Source organism: Coregonus clupeaformis, chromosome 35, assembly GCF_020615455.1.
Source record: "Coregonus clupeaformis isolate EN_2021a chromosome 35, ASM2061545v1, whole genome shotgun sequence".
NCBI classification, from domain to species: Eukaryota; Metazoa; Chordata; class Actinopteri; order Salmoniformes; family Salmonidae; genus Coregonus; species Coregonus clupeaformis.
In genome coordinates this window covers 22,405,706-22,433,292 of record NC_059226.1, presented here as the reverse complement: position 1 = coordinate 22,433,292, position 27,587 = coordinate 22,405,706, and the positions used below count along the sequence as shown (strand labels likewise).

The window sequence follows — 27,587 nt, the reverse complement described above, 5'->3', positions numbered from 1 at the left end:
TATTAACCATGAGCTGAGCTCCCTTGATACAGAACAGTATTAACCATGAGCTGAGCTCCATAGATACAGTACAGTATTAACCATGAGCTGAGCTCCCTTGATACAGAACAGTATTAACCATGAGCTGAGCTCCATAGATACAGTACAGTATTAACCATGAGCTGAGCTCCCTTGATACAGAACAGTATTTACCATGAGCTGAGCTCCCTAGATACAGTACAGTATTAACCATGAGCTGAGCTCCATAGATACAGTACAGTATGTCTTCAATAAACATGGGGATGTCCTCAGTTACTGTACCCCTGTACAGGGAGAGGAGAGGATGAGGAGAGGGAGGGGAGGGAGGGAGAGAGAGTTGGGAGGGAAGGGGGAGGGAGGGGTAGAGAGAGAGGGAGAGAGAGAGAGAGAGAGAGAGAGAGAGCGAGTGAGAGGGGGGGGCAGTGGGGAAGGGATACAGAGGGACAGAGGGAGAGAGAGAGAGAGAGAGAGATGGAGAGAGAGAGCGGGAGAGAGAGAAGAAGAGAGGCAGAGAGAGAGAGAGCAGGCCCACCTAATGACAGGCAGACAACATCCATCACTCTGCTAAATACTAAACCTCCAAGAGAGATCACTGGGCAGATAGCACTGTGTGTGTATGTCAGTCTGAGACCAAAGAAACAAATCCCACACAGAAAATCTCACACACACACACACACGCAACGCGCACACACAAGCACACACACAGTATCGCAGAATGCAAGAGGTCAGTTTGCGTGTGACATGTCAAAATGTAGTGGCTCAGAAGCAGGAAGTAACGACTGCTGAACAAACACAGGGGATAGACAAAGAAAGAGACAGAGAGAGAGGGATGGAGGGATGGAGGGAGGAGAGGGGGAGAGAAGAGAAAGGAGATACTTTGAGTAGCTTGTTCACACGAGGCCACCCAGCACTCAGTCTGCACTGTCTCACCGTATAAGCCTGCACCTACACACACACACACACACACACACACACACACACACACACACACACACACGCACATACACATACACCCCCCCACACACACAGTCAGATCACTTACAGAGCACATTAGGGGACATAGCCAGTGCTAGAAAACAAAGCGCCTATGCCCACATCAACTGTCTTATTGCTGACAGAGCAATACCCTCAGGAGTAATGATATGATGGTAGCTGCTGCTGCTGCTATGAGGAAGGAAGACAAATAACCCTATGATATGAAAGTCTGTCTGGATGGGAATAACATCAGTGAGGATGTTTCTTTAGGGAGTGACGTGGAGGCTGCGTCCCAAGTAGTGGGGTCCAGAGTGTAGCCAAAATCACTAAGAGAATAATCACTGTACTACACATTTTCATGAAGCTATGTTGATTTACAGTCCTGTGTGGCATAGTGTATGTGTGTACCAGGGTCGTAGCTACATACAGTAGGAGGACACCGAGGTCCGAACCTCAGTAACAAAATGTTTTGAGGAACTCAGTCGGGGTGTCAACTTACTGTTGAGAGTTACAATAGTAGAATCAAACTTGGTTGTGCATCAGCAGTTTTCCTCTTGTTATATGTCACTCACTGACAGTCACTCAATTAGCCCATGTCAGTTAAAGGTAGACTCAGCTATATGACGTTGATGCAGAAAGTAAACAGCATAGTGGGTCAATTTCTGCAACAACTGAGTGTTGAAGCTTGAGGCTCACCTTGGCTACCACGCTGTGAACAGTGTGAAGTGAATCCGTGCAAATGCGCAGATACTGGGTGTGTCTTGCATGTCGCTCATCTCAATATCTGCAGTGCTGCTCGTGGCAATGTCATTTCTCTGAGTCTACCTTTTTTAGATTGGTAAATGAGTCAAGTTAGTCTAGCCAGTTATCTAATCATGGCCGAATTACCGACCTGGCACGTGCCAAGGGGCCCTGACCTCCAGGGGGCCCACATTGATTTTGTTAGTCATTCTCACTCAGATATCATATTAACATGGCATAACTCATGGCAAAATGTGTAGAATTGCAGGAAATTAGCTTTTAAAACTGCAAAACAATTATCCCCACCACATGGCAAATTGTGTAAGAGGAATGTAGCTCAGTTGGTAGAGCATGGCGTTTGCAACGCCAGGGTTGTGGGTTCGATTCCCACGGGGGGCCGGTATGAAAAAAATAAAAAATAATGTATGCACTCACTAACTGTAAGTCGCTCTGGATAAGAGCGTCTGCTAAATGACTAAAATGTAATGTAAAATTGCAGGAAATGTGCTGTAAAACCGCAACAAAAAAAGGTTCTGTAAAGCAAACTTATTTGTTTACCTTTTGTTAAAGGGAAGGGATACTTCCGGATTTTGGTAATGAGGCACTTTATCTACTTCCCCAGAGTCAGATGAACTCATGGATACCAGTTTATGTCTCTGAATACAGTATGAAGGAAGTTAGAGGTAGTTTTGCGAGCTAATAGAGCCCCACAGTGGAGGCGTCATAATACCCATGAAACCTAGCGGTCAAACAAGGAAATGGTTCCAATAATTTTTCCATCCATAGGGGATTTTAGAAACACTTAAAATAAGGGTGTTTCGTGTAGGCTTCGTGTAGGCTTATTTATTCATTACTACATTTAGCTAACATTAGATAGTTAATCAAGAGATTCTTACCTTTGCCTCGATTTGGCAGTCTCGTCCTGATCATCATTGCATTTGTAGTTCTTTATGATAGCCACATTAGCAGCTAATTAGCGTTTCATTTGTTAGGGGTTTATATAGACTAATATATTGATAAAAGTCACCTTGTCCGAGAAAGATTTACAAGGTAATCAAAATGTCAAGCCAAGGTAAGCCTACATGAAACACAGCCCTTATTTTAAGTGTTTCTAAAATCCACTATGGGAATGGTGGAAAAACGATTGGAACCATTTCCCTGTTTGACCGCTAGGTTTTATGGGTATTATGACTCATACTGTGGTACTCTATACTAACTAGCGTTAGTGCAATGACTGGAAGTCTATGGTATCTACTAGCATGCTAGCAGTCACCATTGACTTCCAATCATTGCGATAACACTTGTTAGCAATTGCGCTAACGCTTGTTAGCAACTTCCTTCAAACTGCACGCAGAGACATAAAAACGATATCCACAAGTTCATCTGACTATGGAAAAGTAGATAAAGGGCTTCATTGCCAAAATCCTGAAGTATCCCTTTAATAAAATATCATTTCTGCTAACATATCCTCTGTAGGTATTAAATTATATATTTTTGTTAATGTGTAGCGGCTAATTGTATAGCTAATAGGATATGTTTTTGTGACTGAGGTGTATGAAGCTACAGCAATCAATGCGATAATGGCTGGGGTAATTTTTGCTTGTTTTTGCTGTTCTCCAAATATCTTTTTTAAGTTTTTACCAAGCCCCCCCACATCACTAAAACCCAGACTGGCTACCGCCCTGGTGTGTATGTGTGATCTGTGTGTGCGTCGGCGGCATCGGAGGATACACCCCTGAACAGTGAAAGCCGTCTACACCCCTCCTATCCTTTTGTGAGGCATAGTCTTCTTCACGGCACCGCCAGACAGTCTGTGTAAAGGCTGGTTTGTACAGTGTGAGAAGAAATGTAAACACGCCACTTTTCATTTAGGCCCTATTCCCTCTCTCCTCTCCTCTGGGGTGGGTGAAAAGAAAGTGATGTCTTTATCCCACGTGGTTTTTAATCCTCCTACGCACCATATCATTAGTGATTGGGGGTTTGTCTTTTGGCAGAGAGAGAGAGACCGCAGAAAGAGAGAGACTGCAGAAAGAGAAGGGAAAGGGAGGAAGAGAGGGCGACAGAGAAGGAAGGAGATAGAGAAAGAGGGAGAGAGAGAGAGAGAATGACGAGGGGACTTTTTCAAACGAAGAAAGGAGAGTTGACAGGGCTTACCTAAGCATCGGTGAGAAAAAACAAAGGGATGAGATGAAAGTATGACGAATGAGAGGCTGCAACAACAACGTCAAGATGTGATGTGGTATACCCCTCACCCCCTCAGCCTCTCCTCTGCCTTCCATCTCTCCCTTATTCTCCTTAGCTCATCCCTCCTTCCCTCTCTCTCTCTCTCTCTCTCTCTCTGTGGCTGGGTCTGACTTTCCCAGAGCAGGGCGGTTGTCTGATGGAATGTGGCTCTGCTGAGTTTCACACAGGGTCAGGAGAGCCAGCCTCCAGGGAAGGAGCGAGAGAGGGAGAGGGAGAGGGAGAGAGAGAGAGGGAGAGAGAGAGAGGGAGAGAGAGAGAAGAAGAAGAGAGCGAGGGATAAATATAAAATCTAGAGAGATACTGACGACTCCTGAGAGAGAGAGAGAGAGAGAGAGAGAGAGAGAGAGAGAGAGAGATGAAAACAGAAGGAGGGAGAGATAAATATACAGAACAGTACATACTGTAACACCAAAGGAGGAAGACAGAAAGATAGTGGATTGTAAAACATGCAGGTATCTGCAGGTTCCATGAAATTGTATTTTAATGCCAATTGGAATGCAATTTTATACCAATTTTGAGTTCTGTGAGCGCCACACACCTGCTAATATTCCTCTCCAGAAATGAGCCAGAAATGTTGGTAAAAAAAAGTTTGTTTTAGGGCTGGCTCTTTCACCAAAGGCTATAGCCTTGCTCATATTATCAGGCAGGTGTGCTATTTTAGCAATAAGTATAATCCTGTAGCCTAACGGCTGTAGTAGCATAGTGGCTAGGCTATAGATGGCTGAAGCATGGGGTCGCCCACATTCATTTGTTTAGGTAACCCCAATGGGCTAATCATTAGCTAGATCACAAACTCTGGATTCAGAACTTTGGCTACGATACTAACACCAGCTTAGTATAATGATACTCAATACCATAACGATACCACTGTGAAGAAATGCCTCAAAAGTAAAATATACAGCACTGTTACTGTATAAAACGCATGGTCAACTCTCCATCTGGAGAGCTAGTCCACTGGGTGTTTGTGATCAAGAAGGAGCAGTTGCTTCGCGGGGTATCTATACCTGAAAATACATGATCTAAGTGATTGATAGTTGGTATTCAGCAGTCATAAAAGTATGCCTTATTTACTTTGAAGAACTACTAAAATAGTGATTTTGTCAGACATCTCTGTAGAGTCATCAAATAAAATAAATGTAATATACACAACAACTGAAATATTTTATTAAAGTCAAGTAATGTGAATAACTGATAGTTAATAAGTGATAAGCAGTCATGGGCAGTCACTACCATCATGAAACTTGTATTAATTGTTTTATTCTGTGTTCTTACAGCATTCAACCCACATAATTCATAGTGCATTTAATGTTGATTTTTTTGTTGTTATATTCGAATTGAAACCGAACCGACCTGAAACCGCATTTTTACAAACTTAATTGAATTTTTGAAACTTAATTTAAGACATTGTAAGACTTATTAAGGCCTTTAAATCAGATAAATTAATTTAAGACACCCTGACATACCCATGCTGTCACCCATGAGAAAGGAAGGAAAGAGTGACTCGGACAGATTATATAAAAGACAGGAGGTCTGGATGTCCCTCTGAAACTAAACGAGTGAGAAACAAGTGAGAAATACAGGGTTTTTTCGGCTTTCAGTGGGAAATTTCCCCTATTCTTTTCCTGGGGCTTTAGAAATGACACCAGATGCCTGTCCCTGTTTAAAAAGGGCCATGTTCTCAGCGGGGTCCTGATCTGTCAGAGACACACAGGGACCAGACACTACCCAGGGGGACAAAGGAATGGACTGACTGGGTTGAGGGCCCGCTGGAGGGGAAGTCCAGAGCAGTAAAGATCTCTCTCTCTCTCTCTCAGTGCTTTCTGCTCTCTATGTATGTATCTCCTCTCCAGCATGTCTCTCCTATGCCTATGGTCAGGGCCTTAGCCTTCCTACCTGTGTACAACTGGAAGTCTAGACTCTGTAGTATGTGACCTACCTCTCTTCTCTCTCACGTCACCTGACCTGTAATGGAATCTACAAACTATGAGGAGGATAGCACAGTCAATCTGGAAACAAGGTGAGGACAGCACAGTCAATCTAGAAACTATGAGGAGGATAGCACAGTCAATCTAGAAACAAGGAGAGGACAGCACAGTCAATCTGGAAACAAGGAGAGTACAGCACAGTCAATGCAGTTGCCTTCCAGAGGAAGAGAGGATGGGAGAGGAATGTAGAAAGTGAGGGAACGAAGGAGGTAGAGATGGAGGGCTGGGGCTCCAGTGCTGCAGGTCCATTGGTGCAGGTGGAGATGGAGAGCGAGCCAAAAGGAGGGATAAGGAGCGATACTTCACTCAGCAGCCTGATAATACCCCTCCAGCCCTCCAGTCTCAGCTGCACCTTACATGCTAGCTAGCTACCAATCACTGGGGCTATTGTTAGGGCTGAGCGAGAGAGAGAGAGACAGAGGGGACGGGGGAAGAGGGGGTAAAAGAGAGAGAGAGGAGGTAGAGTGAGTAGGGTAGAGATGGAGAGAGAGGTTTGGAGGGGTAGAGAGAGAGAGAGCGCGTAAAGAAGAGAGAGGGAGGTAGAGAGAGAGAGACTAAGAGGTAGAGAGAGGAGAGGGATAGAGAGAGAGAGAGAGGGGGGGGGGGGAAGAGAGATGAGAAGGAGAGGGGGAGAGAGAAAAGGAATGAGAGCAGGCCACGTTTAAACAGGAGCTGAGGGTTGTGAAAGGAGGAGAAACAGGCGGTGAAAACGACAGACCAAAGAAACGACAGACACACTGGTCCTCTTGGCTTGACCCTGGTGGAACCCCTTGTAAACTATGGAGTTAATCAAAAGTGTGTTAGGTTGACTGACTGGCTGTCAGGTGGGGGGCCCTGTTCTAAGGGTCCCTGCTCCACAGAACCACAAAGCCAGCAGTGTGAGGGGGGACAGGGGGACCAGCCCCCCTCTCCCAAACCCCCAACTCATTCGCTCGCTCACCCACTCTCACTCAGAATACACACACACGCACACACCACACACACAAACACCTCACGCCGCCACCTCGTCTGTCTGCTGGAGGCAATAAGGATGGAATCAGTTCTGATCTCAAACTAAGCACCGGCCTACGTCTCGGGATAATGACACATATATTGCCCTGCCAGGGTCCCCAGCTGATGACACGTACGTGACCTGGGCCCACAGTTGTCAGCGACCTCAGGCAAGAGGAAGTATTGATATACAGTAACAAGACACTGGAATCTCATCATAAACTACAAAGAGCACAACACACTGACACACTGACACATCACAAACAGAAGTACTACACCGGCTTCGACGCTCGTAGGATGTGGCAGGGCTTGCAAACTATTACAGACTACAAAGGGAAGCACAGCCACGAGCTGCCCAGTGACACGGGCCTACCAGACGAGCTAAATTACTTATATGCTCGCTTCGAGGCAAGCAACACTGAAGCATGCATGAGAGCATCAGCTGTTCCGGACGACTGTGTGATCACACTCTCGGTAGCCGATGTGAGTAAGACGTTTAAACAGGTCAACATTCACAAGGCCGCAGGACCAGACGGATTACCAGGACGTGTACCAACTGGCAAGTGTCTTCACTGACATTTTCAACCTGTCCCTGATTGAGTCTGTAATACCAACATGTTTCAAGCAGACCACCATAGTCCCTGTGCCCAAGAACACTAAGGTAACCTGCCTAAATGACTACCGACCCGTAGCACTCACGTCTGTAGCCATGAAGTGCTTTGAAAGGCTGGTCATGGCTCACATCAACACCATTATCCCAGAAACCCTGTACCCACTCAAATTTGCATACCGCCCCAACAGATCCACAGATGATGCAATCTCTATTGCACTCCACACTGCCCTTTCCCACCTGGACAAAAGGAACACCTACGTGAGAATGCTATTCATTGACTACAGCTCAGCGTTCAACGCCATAGTGCCCTCAAAGCTCATCACTAAGCTAAGGACCCTGGGACTAAACACCTCCCTCTGCAACTGGATCCTGGACTTCCTGACGGGCCGCCTCCAGGTGGTAAGGGTAGGTAACAACACATCTGCCACGCTGATCCTCAACACGGGGGCCGCTCAGGGGTGCGTGCACAGTCCCATCCTGTACTCCCTGTTCACCCATGACTGCATAGCCAGGCACGACTCCAACACCATCATTAAGTTTGCAGACGACACAACAGTGGTAGCCTGATCACTGACAACGATGAGACAGCCTATAGGGAGGAGGTCAGAGACCTGGCCGTGTGGTGCCAGGATAACAACCTCTCCCTCAACGTGATCAAGACAAAGGAGATGATTGTGGACTACAGGAAAAAGAGGACCGAGCACGCCCCCATTCTCATCGACGGGGCTGTAGTGGAGCAGGTTGAGAGCTTCAAGTTCCTTGGTGTCCACATCACCAACAAACTATCATGGTCCAAACACACCAAGACAGTCGTGAAGAGGGCACGACAAAGCCTATTCCCCCTCAGGAGACTGAAAAGATTTGGCATGAAAATTCTACAGCTGCACCATCGAGAGCATCCTGACTGGTTGCATTACTTCCTGGTATGGCAACTGCTCGGCCTCCGACCGCAAGGCACTACAGAGGGTAATGGGTACGGCCCAGTACATCACTTGGGCCAAGCTTCCTGCCATCCAGGACCTCTATACCAGACGGTGTCAGAGGAAGGCCCTAAAAATTGTCAAAGACTCCAGCCACCCTAGTCATAGACTGTTCTCTCTGCTACCGCACGGCAAGCGGTACCGGAGCGCCAAGTCTCGGTCCAAAAGGCTTCTTAACAGCTTCTACCCCCAAGCCATATGACTCCTGAACAGCTAATCAAATGGCTACCCGGACTATTTGCATAAATTGTAGAAATGGGTGGGGTTTAGCCATAATTATGACTTTGTGGCTGTGGAAGCTAGTGACGACTGGAAAGAGACACGCGTACACACAAACACACATAGACACACACACACACACACACACACACACACACACACACACGTCCACACAAACACACATAGACACAGACACACAGTGTGGTAGACAGAACGAGAGAGAGAGACACACACACACACACTCCTGTACCTCTGTGATGATGAAGAAGTCCTCTCCGGGATCTCCCTGCACCACAATCTTCTCCCCGTCCTCAAACTGGACCGGCTCCAGAGAATCAGCTACGGTCAGACGCTCCCACTTGTCCAGAGACTCTGCAGGGGGACAAGAGGGTCAACAACAGAGACAAACAATCTAATATTGGGCCATAAAAACAGATACATACACACACACACATTCCTATGTTGAGAGACAGGCCCTCCTGCATCATGTAGTTAGTGTGTAGTCAGTCAATGGGTTGAGGTTTTATCACACAAAGATCTGACTATTAGATGATCTCTTTAATACAGTTTGTGGGAGGGGCCTGTGTGTCCAGTATGATTGGTGCTGAGTGTTAGAATGTACAGTGGGGAAAAAAAGTATTTAGTCAGCCACCAATTTTGCAAGTTCTACCACTTAAAAAGATGAGAGAGGCCTGTAATTGAGGAGAAAAAAATTCAGAAAATCACATTGTAGGATTTTTTATGAATTTATTTGCAAATTATGGTGGAAAATAAGTATTTGGTCAATAACAAAAGTTTCTCAATACTTTGTTCTATACCCTTTGTTGGCAATGACATAGGTCAAATGTTTTCTGTAAGTCTTCACAAGGTTTTCACACACTGTTTCTGGTATTTTGGCCCATTCCTCCATGCAGATCTCCTCTAGAGCAGTGATGTTTTGGGGCTGTCGCTGGGCAACACGGACTTTCAACTCCCTCCAAAGATTTTATATGGGGTTGAGATCTGGAGACTGGCTAGGCCACTCCAGGACCTTGAAATGCTTCTTACGAAGCCACTCCTTCGTTGCCCGGGCGGTGTGTTTGGGATCATTGTCATGCTGAAAGACCCAGCCACGTTTCATCTTCAATGCCCTTGCTGATGGAAGGAGGTTTTCACTCAAAATCTCACGATACATGGCCCCATTCATTCTTTCCTTTACACGGATCAGTCGCCCTGGTCCCTTTGCAGAAAAACAGCCCCAAAGCATGATGTTTCCACCCCCATGCTTCACAGTAGGTATGGTGTTCTTTGGATGCAACTCAGCATTCTTTGTCCTCCAAACACGACGAGTTGAGTTTTTACCAAAAAGTTATATTTTGGTTTCATCTGACCATATGACATTCTCCCAATCCTCTTCTGGATCATCCAAATGCACTCTAGCAAACTTCAGACGGGCCTGGACATGTACTGGCTTAAGCAGGGGGACACGTCTTGCACTGCAGGATTTGAGTCCCTGGCAGCGTAGTGTGTTACTGATGGTAGGCTTTGTTACTTTAGTCCCAGCTCTCTGCAGGTCATTCAATAGGTCCCACCGTGTGGTTCTGGGATTTTTGCTCACCGTTCTTGTGATCATTTTGACCCCACGGGGTGAGATCTTGCGTGGAGCCCCAGATCGAGGGAGATTATCAGTGGTCTTGTATGTCTTCCATTTCCTAATAATTGCTCCCACAGTTGATTTCTTCAAATCAAGCTGCTTACCTATTGCAGATTCAGTCTTCCCAGCCTGGTGCAGGTCTACAATTTTGTTTCTGGTGTCCTTTGACAGCTCTTTGGTCTTGGCCATAGTGGAGTTTGGAGTGTGACTGTTTGAGGTTGTGGACAGGTGTCTTTTATACTGATAACAAGTTCAAACAGGTGCCATTAATACAGGTAACGAGTGGAGGACAGAGGAGCCTCTTAAAGAAGAAGTTACAGGTCTGTGAGAGCCAGAAATCTTGCTTGTTTGTAGGTGACCAAATACTTATTTTCCACCATAATTTGCAAATAAATTCATTAAAAATCCTACAATGTGATTTTCTGGATTTTTTTTTCTCAATTTGTCTGTCATAGTTGACGTGTACCTATGATGAAAATTACAGGCCTCTCTCATCTTTTTAAGTGGGAGAACTTGCACAATTGGTGGCTGACTAAATACTTTTTTCCCCCACTGTAGGTGACTACACTTCAGTATGGGAATATCCAATTGGCTTATTGACAGAGGGGAAATAGGAAGGCACTGACAGTGCTGATTTCTACTGGTCCCTATGCAGCAGTGTTAGGGAATAAGTGTGTGTGTGTGCGTGTGTGTATGTGTGTGTGTGTGTGTGTTTGTGCGTACGTCCCCCCGCTGTGCTGGCCACAGTAGATAATGGCTCCTGTCTAAACACTCATATTTCATTGGGGCAGTTCCCCTCCTTCCCACCTCTTACTAATCCACTCACTCAGCAAGAGACATTACCTCCCTCCTCCCTCCCTCCTCCTCCTCTCTCATCTCCCCCCTCACTCCCTCCTCCTCCCTCCCTCCTCTCCCCCCTCCCTCCCTCCCTCCCTCCCTCCCTCCCTCCCTCCCTCCCTCCTCTCCATCCTCCTCTCCCCCCTCCCTCCTCCTCCCTCCCTCCCTCCTCTCCTCCTCCCTCCCTCCTCTCCCCCCTCCTCCTCTCCTCCCTCCTCCCTCCTCCTCCCTCCCTCCTCTCCTTCCTCTCTCCTCCTCCCTCCCTCCTCTCCCCCTCCCTCCTCCTCTCCTCCCTCCCTCCCCCTCCTCCTCTCCCCCTTTTCCAATTAAAGAGACACGACTAACAGCATCCATACTGTACTGACCACATCAGGGTCTGTATACTGTGGAGCAGTACAGTAGCATTTCAGTAGTAGGCTACACAGGGCTCTGAAGGAGTGATTCAACAGAGTGGATATTTCTAGAAGGTGAGGGTATTTGCAGATCTTGGCTATAAAAAGGTCTTATACTTGGAAGAGTGCTGAATACATGAACGCAACATTCAGCCATATATAGTATGGTGAACCATCAATGACAACCACATTTACTAAATTTAACTCCAACCCCAATATTATTATCCAATTCATAGGTTTACCTGTCAGGTTAAAGGTTAGGTGAGTTGTGTGTGTGTGTGTGTGTGTGTATGTGTGCGTGTGTGTACGTGTCTCTGTGTGTTTGTCAGCCAGGTCGCTCTAGATCCACTGCGAAATTAGACGTCCATCCAGGTAAGCAGGACGTCAGGAGATGACTTAAAAACGTTCACTAGGCGCAACAGTGAGCGATATTACCATCAAGAAGGCGTGGGTTTCTGCAAGGGCATTGTGGATGGGCGTAAGCAGTGAGCTCCGGCTCTATCCCTATCCCAAACCTTAACACTCAACTTAACCATTCGGAATTAAAGCCTAAACTTAACCTTCGAAATGTGATGTTTATGGACAAATGTCTGATTCTGCAGTGGGGCTGTGAGAGCTTGTAGTGTGTGTGTGTGTGCATGTATGTGTGTGTCCTGTCTCAGTGACTCTTTCTCTCAATTCAATTTCAATTTAAGGGCTTTATTGGCATGGGAAATAAAGTCAAATAAAAAATAAATATTAACAGTAAACATTACACTCAGAACTTCCAAAAGAACAAAGACATTTCAAATGTCATATTATGTCTATATACAGGGTTCTCTCTCTCTCTCTCTCTCTCTCTCTCTCTCTCTCTCTTCTCTCTCTCTCTCTCTCTCTCTCTCTTCTCCTCTCTCTCCTCTCTCTCTCTCTCTCTCTCTCTCTCTCTCTCTCTCTCTCTCTCTCTCTCTCTCTCTCTCTCTCTCTCTCTCTCTCTCTCTCTCTCTCTCTCTCTCTCTCTCTCTCTCTCTCTCTCTCTCTCTCTCTCTCTCTCTCTCTCTCTCTCTCTCTCTCTCAATTCAAGGGGCTTTCTTGGCATGGGAAACATATGTTTACATTGCCAAAGCAAGTCAAATAGATAAACAAAAGTCAAATACACAATATAAAGTAAACAGTATAATAGAGACATTTAAAGTGTCATATTATGTCTATATACAGTGTTGTAACGATGTGCCAATAGTTAAAAGTAAAAAAAGGGAAAATTCATTAACATAAATATGGGTTGTATTTACAAATGTGTTTGTTCTTCACTGGTTGCCCTTTTCTTCAAATCAAATCAAATTGTATTTGTCACATGCGCCGAATACAACAGGTGTAGACCTTACAGTGAAATGCTTACTTACAAGCCCTTAAACAACAATGCAGTTCAAGAAATAGGGGGCCTTCCTCTAACACGCCTAGTATATAGGTCCTGGATGTCAGGAAGCTTGGCCCGAGTGATTTACTGGGCCGTACGCACTACCTTCTGTAGCGCCTTACGGTCGGATGCCGAGCAGTTGCCATACCAGGCGGTGATGCAACCGGTCAAGATGCTCTCGATGGTGCAGCTGTATAACTTTTTGAGGATCTGGGGACCCATGCCAAATCTTTTCAGTCTCCTGAGGGGGAAAAGGTGTTGTTGTGCCCTCTTCACAACTGTCTTGTGGCAACAGGTCACAAATCTTGCTGCTGTGATTGCACACTGTGGTATTTCACCCAATAGATATGGGAGTTTATCAAAATTGGATTTGTTTTCGAATTCTTTGTGCGTCTGTGTAATCTGAGGGAAATATGTGTCTCTAATATGGTCATACATTTGGAAGTGCAGCTCAGTTTCCACCTCATTTTGTGGGCAGTGTGCACATAACCTACTACTTTCTCAATAGCAAGGCTATGCTCACTGAGTCTGTTCATAGTCAAAGCTTTCCTTAATTTTGGGTCAGTCACAGAGCTCAGGTATTCTGTCACTGTGTACTCTCTGTTTAGGGCCAAATAGCATTCTAGTTTGCACTGTTTTTTTGTTAATTCTTTCCAACGTGTCAAGTAATTATCTTTTTGTTTTCTCATGATTTGGTTGGGTCTAATTGTGTTGCTTTCCTGGGGCTCTGTGGGGTCTGTTTGTGTTTGTGAACAGAGCCCCAGGACCAGCTTGCTTACGGGACTATTCTCCAGGTTAATCTCTCTGTAGGTGATGACTTTGTTATGGAAGGTTTGGGAATCGCTTCCTTTTAGGTGGTTGTAGAATTTAACGGCTCTTTTCTGGATTTTGATAATAAGCGGGTATCGGCCTAATTTAACGTTTATTTTTTTGTGCTCTAGGGCAACGGTGTCTAGATGTGTCTCTCTCTCTCTCTCTAGTCCACATGTCAAACTCATCCCACGGAGGGCCGAATGTCTGCGGGTTTTCGCTCCTCCCTTGTACTTGATTGATGAAATAAGGTCACTAATTAGTAAAGAACTTCCCTCACCTGGTTGTCTAGGTCTTAATTGAAAGGAAAAAACAAAAACCTGCAGACACTCGGAGCTCCATGGAATGACTTTGACACCCCTGCTCTAGACTGTTGCATCCCCAGGCCATAGTGAGATCCTCTAGAAGATGTTGAACTAACTAACAGCTAACACAGTGGTAATGTGAGCCTCAACATTTCACGCTTCGCAGAGCCTTCACCCCACTTAACTAACTCCCTTCACTGGGGCACACTGGTCATTGTGTGTGTGTGTGGGTAAGAGAGAGAGTGTGTGTGTGTGTCTGCCACTGGAGAGCATGTTGTTCAGGGGGGGGCCTTTCACCCCAAACGACATCAAGGGATTGTACCCAATTTCGTGGCTATCGCCGAATTCAAAGACAAACAAAAACACTCACCCCTCCCTCCCTCCCTCCCTCTCTTCCTCCTCAAAGGAGGGAGGAGAAAATAAGTTTGAAGAGAGAGGTCGGTGTTTGAATACGGGCCTTGTTGGGGCCGTAAAAGGAGGGACATGGGGGTAAAGAAAACTAGAGAAAGAGGGGGATAGAGCTGAGGAGGAGGGGTCGGTCCTGTGTGTGTTTACTCAGCCAGTTAATAACCAGTTAATAACAAGTTAATTACCCCTCACAGGAGGCATGTCCTCTACACACACACACACACACACACACACACACACACACACACACACACACACACACACACACACACACACACACACACACACACACACACACACACACACACATCACAGGAGGTTGGTGGCACCTTAATTGGGGAGGACAGGCTCGTGGTAATGGCTGGAGCGGAATATGTGGAATGGTATCAAATACATCAAACACATGGTTTCCACTCATTGTTATGAGCTGTCCTCCCCTCAGCAGCCTCCACTGATTCACATGTATGCACACACACACACACGTACGCACGCACACATACGCGCGTGAACACACACACTGCAACAAGGTCAGAAATGGGAAACTGCCCTGTGCCCCTCTTAACAGGGTTGGGGGGAGGGCCAATAATAAAATAAAATTAATGAAAATAAAGGCAGTGTCTTTTCATTTCATTTCTTGAATTTCATTTAACCTCTTGAATCAATAATAACCCATAACCCTTCCTTTTGATTGCTATGCCCAAAATTAAGGACCTCACTAGTTTCACAGGCTATGCTCGAAGTCTCACACTAGCTAGCTACATACACTATACTGTATATACAAAGTATATGGACACCCCTTCAAATTAGTGGATTTGGTTATTTCAGCCACACCCGTTGCCGACAGGTGTATAAAATCGAGCACACAGCCATGCAATCTCCATAGACAAACATTGGCAGTAGAATGGCCTTACTGAAGAGCTCAGTGACTTTCAACTTGGCACCGTCATAGGATGCCACCTTTCCAACAAGTCAGTTCGTCAAATTTCTGCACTGCGAAAGCTGCACCGGTTAACTGTAAGTGCTGTTATTGTGAAGTGGAAACGTCTAGGAGCAACAACGGCTCAGCCACGAAGTGGTAGGCCACACAAGCTCACAGAACGGGACTGCCGAGTGCTGAAGCGCGTACAAATTGTCTGTCCTCAGTTGCAACACTCACTACCGAGTTCCAAACTGCCTCTGGAAGCAACGTCAGCACCAGAACAGTTCGTCGGGAGCTTCCTGAAATGGGTTTCCATAGCCGAGCAGCCGCACACAAGCCTAAGATCACCATGAGCAATGCCATGCGTTGGCTGGAGTGGTGTAAAGCTCGCTACGATTGAACTCTGGAGCAGTGGAAACGCGTTCTCTGGAGTGATGAATCACGCTTCACCATCTGGCAGTCTGACGGATGAATCTGGGTTTGGCGGATGCCAGGAGAAAGCTACCTGCCCCAATGCATAGTGCCAACTTTAAAGTTTGGTGGAGGAGGAATAATGGTCTGGGGCTGTTTTTCATGGTTTGGGCTAGGCCCCTTAGTTCCAGTGAAGGGAATGGCATTCTAGATGATTCTGTGCTCCCAACTTTGTGGCAACAGTTTGGGGAAGGCCCGCTCCTGTTTCAGCATGACAATGCCCCCGTGCACAAAGCGAGGTCCATACAGAAATGGTTTGTCGAGATCGGTGTGGAAGAACTTGAATAGCCTGCACAGAGCCCTGACCTCAACCCCATCGAACATCTTTGGGATGAATTGGAACGCCGACTGCGAGCCAGGCCTAATCGCCCAACATCAGTGCCCAACCTCACTAATGCTCGTGGCTGAATGGAAGCAAGTCCCCGCAGCAATGTTCCAACATCTAGTGGAAAGCCTTCCCAGAAGAGTGGAGGCTGTTATAGCAGCAAATGGGGGGACCAATTCCATATTAATGCCCATGATTTTGGAATTAGATGTTAGACGAGCAGGTGTCCACATACTTTTGGTCATGTAGTGTATTACAAAAGTAGGTTGAGAGAGATAGGCCACATACACACTGTAAAGAGAGAGAGAGAGGCCCTCACATCACATACACACTGTAAAGAGAATAGGCCCTCACATCACATACACACTGTAAAGAGAATAGGCCCTCACATCACATACACACTGTAAAGAGAGAGAGAGAGGCAAATCAAGTCGGAAATTTCAAAGTAAAAATTACAAACTTCAGAATACTTTTTAAACCTCAAATACAAACAGTTTGACATTTCCTGCACCACATTCTCCTGCAACAGGGTGATCAAATGAAGATCCTACATCTGTATGACTCCACAAACTGGACTTACAGTATTATAAGGTTGTGTTCGTCTGTGTGCCTGTGTTTAAAAAAAACCTGTGTGTTTTTAATATGTGTGTGCATGTATTTCTTTGTTCCTAATGTTTTGTATTTATATTCCAGACTCTGACATTGCTCGTTCTGATACTTTGTAATTTTTTATTTTTGGATTATGTGTGTATTGTTTTTTTATTGACAGGTTTTACTGCACTGTTGGAGCAAGAAACACAAGCATTTCGCTGCACCTGCAATAACATCTGCAAATCTGTGCACGCAACCAACAAACTTTGATTTGATTTGATTTAATATAAAAACACACAGGTACACACACACATATAAAAACACGCATGCCTCTCATATCAAATGCAATCACCCAACAAACCAACATGTACACACACACACACTCACCAAGGATGGAGACCTTGCTCAGGAACTCTTCGTACATCTTCCTCTTCCTCAGTGTACTACCCTGTAGAGGAGAAAACAAACAGAGTTAGAACAGAATACAAAAACAGGTTGACAAGGAGAGAAGGGCAGTTCCATAACTGGCTAAAAGAACATTTCTAAACGGTGGGTGTGTCACTGGGACCAGTAGTGGTAACAGTACTGTGCAGTAGGTGGGAGGTGTAAAGCACCGTATGTATGTGTGTGTGTGTGTAGGGGATACAGTAGCTGTGGCCTCCCCACCCACCCACATAGTAGGGGATACAGTAGCTGTGGCCTCCCCACCCACCCACATAGTAGGGGATACAGTAGCTGTGGCCTCCCCACCCACCCACATAGTAGGGGATACAGTAGCTGTGGCCTCCCCACCCACCCACATAGTAGGGGATACAGTAGCTGTGGCCTCCCCACCCACCCACATAGTAGGGTATAGAGTAGCTGTGGCCTCCCCACCCACATAGTAGGGGATACAGTAGTTGTGGCCACCCCACCCCACCCCACCCCACCCCACCCACCCACATTGTAGGGGGATACAGTAGCTGTGGCCTCCCCACCCACCCACATAGTAGGGGGATACAGTAGCTGTGGCCTCCCCACCCACCCACATAGTAGGGGATACAGTAGCTGTGGCCTCCCCACCCACCCACCCACATAGTAGGGGACTTTCCTCCCATTCTGACGTCACTATGATCAACAGGTGCATTCTGACAAGTCTAGACCCACTGTAATACTATAATAATATGCCATTTAGCAGACGCTTTTATCCAAAGCGACTTACAGTCATGCGTGCATACATTTTTACGTATGGGTGGTCCCGGGGATCGAACCCACTACCCTGGCGTTACAAGCGCCATACTCTACCAATTGAGCGACAGAGGACCACTGTGCTACGCTGCGCTCCTCTTTACATCTCAGTGGGCAACGAGGGAGACGAGAGAGAGAGAGAGAGAAAGAGAGAGGGAGAGAGAAAGGAGTCAAAAAAAGAGAGAAAGAGTGAGGGAGGAAGACAGAGAGAAAGTCCAAAAAGAGAGAAAAATATTGATATATAGAGAGAGAGAGCAGCAAGATTAGTGACCTGTTGCCACAAGAAAAGGGCAACCAGTGAAGAACAAACACCATTGTAAATACAACCCATATTTATGTTAATTCATTTTCCCTTTTGTACTTTAACTATTTGCACATCGTTACAACACTGTATATATACATAATATGACATTTGAAAAGTCTCTGTTTCTTTGGAACTTTTGTGAGTGTAATGTTTACTGTTACTTTTTTATTGTTTATTTCACTTTTGTTTATTGTCTACTTCACTTGCCAATAAAGCCCTTTGAATTGAATTGAAAGAGCGAGAGAGGGAGAAAGAGAGAGAGAGAGAGAGAGAGAGAGAGGAGAGAGAGAGAGAGAGAGAGAGAGAGAGAGAGAGAGAGAGAGAGAGAGAGAGAGAGAGAGAGAGAGAGAGAGAGAGAGAGAGAGAGCGAGAGAGCGAGAGAGCGAGAGAGAGCGAGAGAGAGAGAGAGAGAGGAGAGAGAGAGAGAGAGAGAGAGAGAGAGAGAGAGAGAGACGGCGTCACCCCAGTCTGCTCCCAGGCAGCAGCAGCATTATGTTTGCATATGAAAATTATACAGTGACTCAAGACCAAGGGTGTCTTTAGTCTGGAAGTGTCTGACTGCTGCTGCTGCCTCTAATTTAATATAATTTCAAATTTTCTCTTAAAAGGGGAGAAATGTTCCCAAGCGAGTGATGCATTGAACTCCCAAGAGTAAACAGCTTGATTAAAGGAATTCTCTGGCTCTTGCCATCCACTCACTCTTGGATGTGTGTGTGTGTGTGTGTGTGTGTGTGTGTGTGTGTGTGTGTGAGTGTGTATGAGAGAGAGAGAGAGAGCGAAAGAGAGAGAAAAGAGAGTGTGTGTGTGTGTGTGTGTGTGTGTGGGTGTGGGTGTGTGAGAGAGAGAGAGAGAGAGAGAGAGAGAGAGAGAGAGAGAGAGAGTGTGTGTGTGTGTGGGGGAGAGAGAGAGAGAGAGAGAGAGAGAGAGAGAGAGAAAGAGAGAATGTGTGTGTGTGTGTGTGTGTGTGTGTGTGTGAGTGTGAGTGTTTATGTATGTGAGTGTGAGTAGTGAGTATGTGTGCATGTGTTTTTGTGTGTAAAATACAGTCTGTTTTTAGTTCTGCCGCCTTTCACATGTTTCTGATGCCCAGACAGCCAGACAGCCAGACAGCCAGACAGCCAGACAGCCAGACAGCCAGACAGCCAGACAGCTTGCTTCATGACTAACATGTTTAAAGTTTTGACTGAAAACCTATTAGGAAAATCAAACCAACGTCTCAGTACTGAGAAATAGATGGTGAAAGACCGTGCGTTCTCCACTCACCGGCAGACCACACTGATGCACCAGACCATAGCATTAGGAATTAGAACATGAAACCCTGTTGTAGGAACGTTCTACCAATGTTCTCCCAACATTCTACCAGGGCCCAGCAGAGCAGCAGACACCCCTGGAGGGCTTAAGAGCTTAGCTTGCTTACATTTCCCTGCATGTTGGCTGATTCATGGGGTTGGGAGGGTGAGAGCTGGTCTGGAACAGGTTAATGTCATCAACTCTGGTCCCAACATGGACACATGGAATGTCTTTCTGGATGGAGCAAAGGGAATGTCTTTCTGGATGGAGCCAAGGAGATGTCTTTCTGGATGGAGCCAATGAGATGTCTTTCTGGATGGAGCCAATGAGATGTCTTTCTGGATGGAGCCAAGGAGATGTCTTTCTGGATGGAGCCAAGGGGATGTCTTTCTGGATGGAGCCAAGGGTATGTCTTTCTGGATGGAGCCAAGGGTATGTCTTTCTCTTTCTTTTATCCTATTTATTTTTTTCATTTTTCATTTTTTTCTTCTTTCACTCTCTCTAGTTATGACTCTTTATCTTTCTCTCTCTCTCCTCCCCTTCCTACTCTCTCTCTTTTTGTTCTCTCTCTCTCGGTCTCTCTCTCTCTCTGTCTCTCTCTCTGTCTCTGTCACTCTCTCTCTCTAGGAGAGGGCCTGAACACTTAGCCACTCTTCACTCTGCGTTGAGACTACAGCATTTCATTTGGCTTGTGAATTCCTGCACTTTATCCACCCTCTGTCTTTGGTAGAAGTATCAAAGAGCCTGAGGTGTGGCACATGGCCAGGCCAACCCATCCACTTTAATATCCATCCACCGCCATCATCTTTGTCCAACATGAAACACACAGGCTACATCTCCCCCTCTCTCTCTCTTTCTGTTCCCCATTCGGGACACACTCTTTTCATGCTATTTCACCCGGTGGGTGGTGTTATACGTCACGGTGGGAGTGCGTTTCAAAGTGCAAGGACTGTCCGATGTGCATCCATGTTCAACCGAGAACCCTTCGGCTGGGACCTCATTCATAAATTAAGTATGGTGGGTTTACACTTTATAGTTTACAATTGCACTTTCATATAAGTACATCATTTAGATTTATTTTAACTAACGATAGCTACCTACCAAGTGGCTGGCACAGTTTTCCCAAAAGTGAATGATGTGTAAAGTCATGTTTTGCTTTCTAGCCAACCAACAATGTCAAAGCCGCTATCAAGCCAATCTACTAAAGCTTCCAACACCATGCCTGATGACGACAACCAGATGATATTCCTCCACCCTGGATCACGGTAAACACACACCTAGTCTCTCTCTGTGTGTGTGTGTTGTGTGTGAGAGAGAGTGAGTAATGGGTCTGTATATGTACGTGTGTAGGGTAGGATATACGTTTTGTGTATATGAGTCTATTCAGTTTGTAAACCCCCTGTATTACAGGCCTGTGTTTTGTTTGCACACATTTTTCTTCTGTGATTTAGTGCAGTGTTTTGAGACATCCCTCTCTCTCTCTCTCGTCTCCTCAGATATGTGGTGCTCCCCAGACCAGTGTTACGAGGCAGGGATGGACTACACTGTTCATCTGAGCTTGCCCCTCTACTGCATTCAGTGGTCCAGTCCCCATACATACTCATCGACTCGGTTAGTCCCCCCACACACAACTGAGACTATAGCGTAAATCATGCATTGATGTCATTGCATAAAATGTTTAGCTACAAGGATTTTAGGTTGGGATTCAGCCCTTCGACTCCGTACTAAATCTAATTCCATCTTCAGTATCTTTCTGTCCTCTCTATAGATTGTGCTGAAGCCCCACTGTATGATCCTGGAGATCTTCACTGGTTGTGAGGGAGGTGCCGTGGCCACCAACAGTGCCTGGGACATGTTCCAGCATCACCGCTGTCTGGAGAACAGCCAGATCGTGGTTAAGACCCCCTCTATCTGCACCAGGGAGCTAAAGGTATGGCACCGCACTCACAACAGTCATGTATGACTGCTTATGTGTTAATTAACTAAGGAAGGTTTCTTATGGCTCAATAATACTGACGAATGATGTGGATTGTACACATTTTACATTACATTTTAGTCATTTAGCAGACGCTCTTATCCAGAGCGACTTACAGTTAGTGAGTGCATACATTTTCATACACCTCTGCTCAGTCCCACATAGTGAAGTCTGCCATTCCATATTGAGGCAAACATGCAACAGCTCTGTGCCATTTTATCTTTCCTCGATTCCTTGCATCCTTTTTCCGTGCCTCCTTCTAAAACCCCATCAGAGGAGAGGACACAAGGTTCCTCCCCTCAGATCTCCAATGGGTTTTGAGAAGGATGCAAGTAGAGAGGAAGTTAGGAATTAAGCTGAGATTAATTGGGACAGAGCTCATGTCATTGTTTTAGGTGGAATCTTATGTTGAATGATACATGTATTCTGTTTGCACATATAACTTTATTTTACTTGTGCTCTTTCCACAGATGGCTCTGGCTTGCTGATAATATCTGATCTGATGAGACTCCCTATGGGATTTGACTCCTGTATTACTGCCTGTTCTCAATAAAACTTCCAATGCCAAATTGCAATAATTTGACACTGTAATTTGATAGACAATTGTTGTTGCCAATCAGACAACTAGTATAACTACTATAAAACAAAACTGTTTTCCTCAGTTAAATGTTTGATGAATGCATGCCGTTGCTTTGTCCTCAGTCCTCCTTTTTACATTGTGTGTACCAGGATGCCATGTTAACCTGAGTTTAGCTGGTTAATCCTATTAATTTCAGTTTACATTCTATTATTTGGCACTGGTTATGTACTGTTAATGTAGCAGGTTCTCCCCTTCGTGTCTCCATATAACTCAAAATCCCCATGTGCTGTGTGTGTGTGCCTTAGGGCTTAATAAACACCTTAAATATTGGATCCTGCCTTCATCTAAATTCCTACACTATCTCTTAACTAGCCCACTAGTCCCTAGTCCTTCCTTTCTTTTAATGTTATCATCGTTCTGCCATTATTATGTGTGTACCCACATGGAGTCATTATATTTAGCTATATTAAACGATGGCCAGGGCCTAGTGCATGATGAATGAACTTGATAGATCACAGCCACATTATACCCATACTCCACCTGTTCTGTGATACGTTGGGGTTAACGCCCTCATATCAAGCTAACACATACCAGACACCTTGTGGAAAGGTGAAGAAAAACAATTAGCTAGAGCCGACTGTCTGCTTTTCGTGTTACAGACAAACGTTGCTGGCTAACAAGTAATTAGCTAGCTAGCTAACGTTAGCAAGTAGATTCCACTCAACTCAAGGTATAGTATTGCTACTAATTTATTTCCCAATTGCTTTGCTTGTGTATCATGTTGAAGCTGGGTTTCCCAAGTCGTTTGGTGCCTACTGTTCAAGCCGACTAGCAAGCTAAACAGACGGCTCTGAAGCTCTGAAGCGGATCTGTTTGACGTCATGCACCACCCATGAAGACTCAACCAATCACATGACACAACACTGGACTGGCCAAGGGAAAGCATTTGTTAGTTCGTCCATCACTCCAGTGTAAGTGACCAATCTAAGGTTTCTATTCCCGCCCCCCCACCAGCTTAAAATCCAATTGAGAAAAATATAAATTGAAACCCAAAGGTGCCTAGAGTCAGTGGCGACCTGTTATTCAAATGCAGGTGTTTCAGCCTAGCTCAGTGCTTTCTGTGGTGGTGGGGCAGCCAGCGGAAAATACGGAGCGTAGGGGTTGGTAATGTTCTGTAGTTGCGCCGTGGTTGGCTCAGTGTTCTGTCACTCATGGGGACACTACGTCACCGCAAAATCTACGGGGAGAGCTTGAAAATTCAAGCCCCTTGGGTGCTGCCATAGAGGTACATTAGAGATGCCCATCCAAGAAGGCTCAAGGTCATAGGCCACAGATAAAATGACGTCAAATCACGTTATATCTAGCGTAGATTTGATTGGACTGATCATGTCAACATCCTACTTTCAAAATCTTAGCACAGACAAGCAGTCATCATCATGAATCACGTCGACAATCTACTGGCAAATCCTTTTCATTCCTTGTCATATGTGGGCACCCGTATGCGCCCTAAAATCTATGCCCACCGTGACGTATAGCACCACCCACCAGGTGAAATGGTGTGAAAAGATGTTCCGTATCCATTACCTTCTGTTTATCGTATCGTTTTTCTCTGTTTGGCTGTTTACGGCTGCATCTGTTCCTGCGTATGTGTGTGTGTGTGCATTCGTGCGTGTGAGTTCAAACGGTAAAGGAGGGGTACAACAGTGGACATTGTTTGGGTGGTGGCAGAGACAACGGAATGAGTGTTTATCCAGGGCATGGCTTTCCATGGTTAACCAGTCGGAGGCCAACGGGGGGAGAAGGGAGGAGGAGGGGTGAGCAGGGTCCACCTGGCTCCTATCAACATCACCACTGTCCAATGTCTAACATCAGCTGGCAGGCCCTTCTAGGTAACAGAGCGACTTACAGTTAGTGAATACATCTTTTTTTTATACTGGCCCCCCGTGGGAATCGAACCCACAACCCTGGCATTGCAAACGCCATGCTCTATCAACTGAGCTACATCCCTGCCGGCCATTCCCTCCCCTACCCTGGACGACGCTGGGCCAATTGTGCGCCGCCCATGAGTCTCCCGGTCGCAGCCGGCTGCGACAGAGCCTGGATTCGAACCAGGATCTCTAGTGGCACAGTTAGCACTGCGATGCAGTGCCTTAGACCACTGCGCCACTCAGGAGAGTGAGAGTGAGTACATCCTGTCTCCTAGCCTCCTTCTAAAGGAGAAGTGTCCTGACAAGGGAAAACTCTAGCCTCCTTTATGAGCTATAGGCTATAGATGTACCTGGTAAGATCAGCAAGTCAGGACCCTCCTCATACTGAGACAGCTTCAGTCAGTCTACAGCTGTGTTGCAACGGCATCAGGCCTTTAGGAAATGTGGTGTTAACACTGAAAGTCCAATCAGTGGCCAAGCCTGCACTAAAACTGAACATGTAAACTAGCTGAACACTTGGCTGAGTGAAGTTTAACTGCTTGGACCACTCAGCTCAGTTGGCACTTATGTCACTTCCAGAGCACATACTTCCATGGAAGGCAAAGCCCTCCCTAGTAACCAATCTCTAGTGCTCTCTCTCTCTCTCTCTCTCTCTCTCTCTCTCTCTCTCTCTCTCTCTCTCTCTCTCTCTCTCTTCATCTCCCTCTCTGTCTCTCTCTTTCTTCTGTTCTCTCTGACTCAAACAGCAGCAACAGGAGAGAGAGAGAGAGAGAGAGAGAGAGAAAAGCAGAATTCAATTATGTGGACCTGCTCTTAATTACTGCTGTCAATGATTTGTAAAGCTGTTTTAATAAAGTGTGTGCTATTCTGCCAGCTGCGCAGTCCAAAACAAAGAGTCTGGTGCTGTGTGTGTGTGTGGCTATGTGCGTGTACAGTTTCTGTGTATGCATGCGTGTGTGTGTTCCTCCTGTAAAATGGGGGATGTTGATTGCCTATGCCTGTAGCTGGTTAGTGTGTAGCTGCAGGGTAAGGCATTATGTCTCTTCATACTCTCTCTACCTTGAGGTGTACTCTTCATTGTTCAAGTGGTAGTTTAAGCTATGCTCACTACTAGGAGTTACGTGGTAATTTCTATAGGAAGGTAGCTAAAGAGATCAGAGGAAGTATGTAGCAGCAGAGCACACACACACGCATACAAACACACACACACAAACACACACACACACACACATGCACGTGCACACACACACATGCACACACACGCATGAACCCACACACACACACTATTAGTCATCTTTACACAACTCGATGGTGGTGGTGGGTGTGTGTGTGTGTGTGTGTGTGTGAGAAGGCTGGGACAGAGCACCTTGTTTCCCCAGTTGAAACATTCAGACATTCCTCCACAGATGAGGTCCAGGCCAGGGAAGTGTGTGTAGGCATTACTGTCAACCCTGTCCTCCTCCTTGTGAGGTGTGTGTGTCCTCCCTCCTTTTCTTTCTCCCTCCTCCCTTCCTCCCTCTTCCCCTCCTCCCTTCCTCCCTCTTCCCCTCCTCCCTCTTCCCCTCCTCCCTCTTCCCATTTACATTACATTTTACATTTTAGTCATTTAGCAGACGCTTAGTGAATATTTTTTTATTTTTTATACTGCCCCCCCGTGGGAATCAAACCCACAACCCTGGCGTTGCAAACGCCATGCTCTATCAACTGAGCTACATCCCTGCCGGCCATTCCCTCCGCTACCCTGGACGACGCTGGGCCAATTGTGCGCCGCCCATGAGTCTCCCGGTCGCGGCCGGCTGCGACAGAGCCTGGATTCGAACCAGGATCTCTAGTGGCACAGTTAGCACTGCGATGCAGTGCCTTAGACCCCTCCTCCCCTCCTCCCTTCCTCCCTTCCTCCCTCTTCCCCTCCTCCCTCTTCCCCTCCATCTTTCTCTGGGAAGGAGGGAGAAGGTAGCCAGTCTAGCCACATGAGAACAAACCCACCCTTGGGTGGTGGTGGTGTGTGATGGTTGGACTGTGGTGGAGAGGCTACTGTTTCTCTGCTGTACTGTGTGGAGTGAAGTGGTTGAGGAAGAGAGGCGCGTTCAGTGTTGACAGAACAATCCAACGCAATTGGATCTGACACAACTGACTGGAGCAACACTCCAGAGTGGTTGGGCCCTGGGTAAAAGCAGTGCACTATAAAGGGAACAGGGAGTCATTTGGGAGGCAGATGGTCTGTGTCTGGACAGAGGCAGTGGAGTCAGACCATTTGGATTGTGTCTCTGGTTCACTGGAAATGCAAGAAATGACATCCTTCTGTGTCATAAAGCAGATTGCTGAGCAGTGTGTGCACATGCACGTGTGTCCATGAGGATAGCTGTGTGTGTGTATTATGTACTATGAGGATGTGTCAGTAGCTGTTCCAGTTGTGTGTGTGTTTATGTCTTTCTGTGTGTGTGTGTGTGTGTGAGAGTGCGCGTGCGTGCGTGTGGTTGTGTGTGTGTGTGCGTGGTCTGTCCCATGAGGATGTGTTGGTAGCTGTCCTGGTCATGTGTGTGAATGTGTGTGAGTGTGTGTGTGAGTGTGTCTGTTTCTACGTGTGTATCTGTGTATCTGTACCATGAGGATGCGTCGGTAGCTGTCCCGGTCGATGCCCCACAGCTTCATGTCAGTCTTGGCCTTGACGGTGGCGGCTCGGGGGGTCCCGTAGATCAGGGCCAGCTCCCCAAAGCTGCCCCCCTCCCCGATACTGGTCACCCACTCTCCGTTCACATAGACCTGTAGAGAGAGGGACACACACAGACAGATACTGTGAGAGGGGCTTCCGTGGGCTGCAACAGCCTCCCACAATACTGTGCATGGGTAATGTATTTAGGTACATGGGCATATTGTGGTTAAACATAACACATACTATAAGATCATCAGATTTCCTCAGATTTCACAGAAAATACATTATTGGACTGTCTGAACAAAAGTGTCTCCACATGTGTGGTCCTCTGTAGCTCAGCTGGTAGAGCACGGCGCTTATAACGCCAAGGTAGTGGGTTCGATCCCCGGGACCACCCATACACAAAAAAAATGTATGCACGCATGACTGTAAGTCGCTTTGGATAAAAGCGTCTGCTAAATGGCATATTATTATTATTATATTATGTAGGATCTTAATTTGACCAGTTTCTCACAGCAGGGAAATAATCCTGCAGTAACAGGATTGTAGGGGTTGATAAATTCTTTGTTAGGGCAAAATCAAGTCTGGAAATTACAAACTTCAGAAGCCTCTTTAAGAGGCTGTAGCTAGGACCAAGTGTTTTACCTGACCATGTGACCTGACCAGGACACAGCCCTGGTTATAGTCCCCTTAGTCTGGTGCTGCCATACATCACACTGAGTTGTTGTTATGGGCATGGCTATAGTCACTCATATGAAACCAGGCCATACTTGTAGTTCTT

At 46.2% G+C, this 27,587-nt stretch overlaps 1 protein-coding gene across 2 annotated transcripts in view; it reads right to left on the bottom strand.

Annotated features, from left to right (window-relative positions):
- The window catches only part of prkar1b (protein kinase, cAMP-dependent, regulatory, type I, beta), a 178,479-nt gene that overhangs the window by 23,656 nt on the left and 127,236 nt on the right, over positions 1-27,587 (bottom strand). For both annotated transcript variants that reach the window (XM_045210930.1, XM_045210931.1), the window contains 3 exons: positions 26,758-26,916; positions 17,237-17,297; positions 9,016-9,137 (listed from right to left, as the gene is read on the bottom strand). In XM_045210930.1, coding sequence (XP_045066865.1) covers positions 9,016-9,137; positions 17,237-17,297; positions 26,758-26,916 — 342 coding nt within the window. The remainder of the gene's footprint in view (positions 1-9,015; positions 9,138-17,236; positions 17,298-26,757; positions 26,917-27,587) is intronic.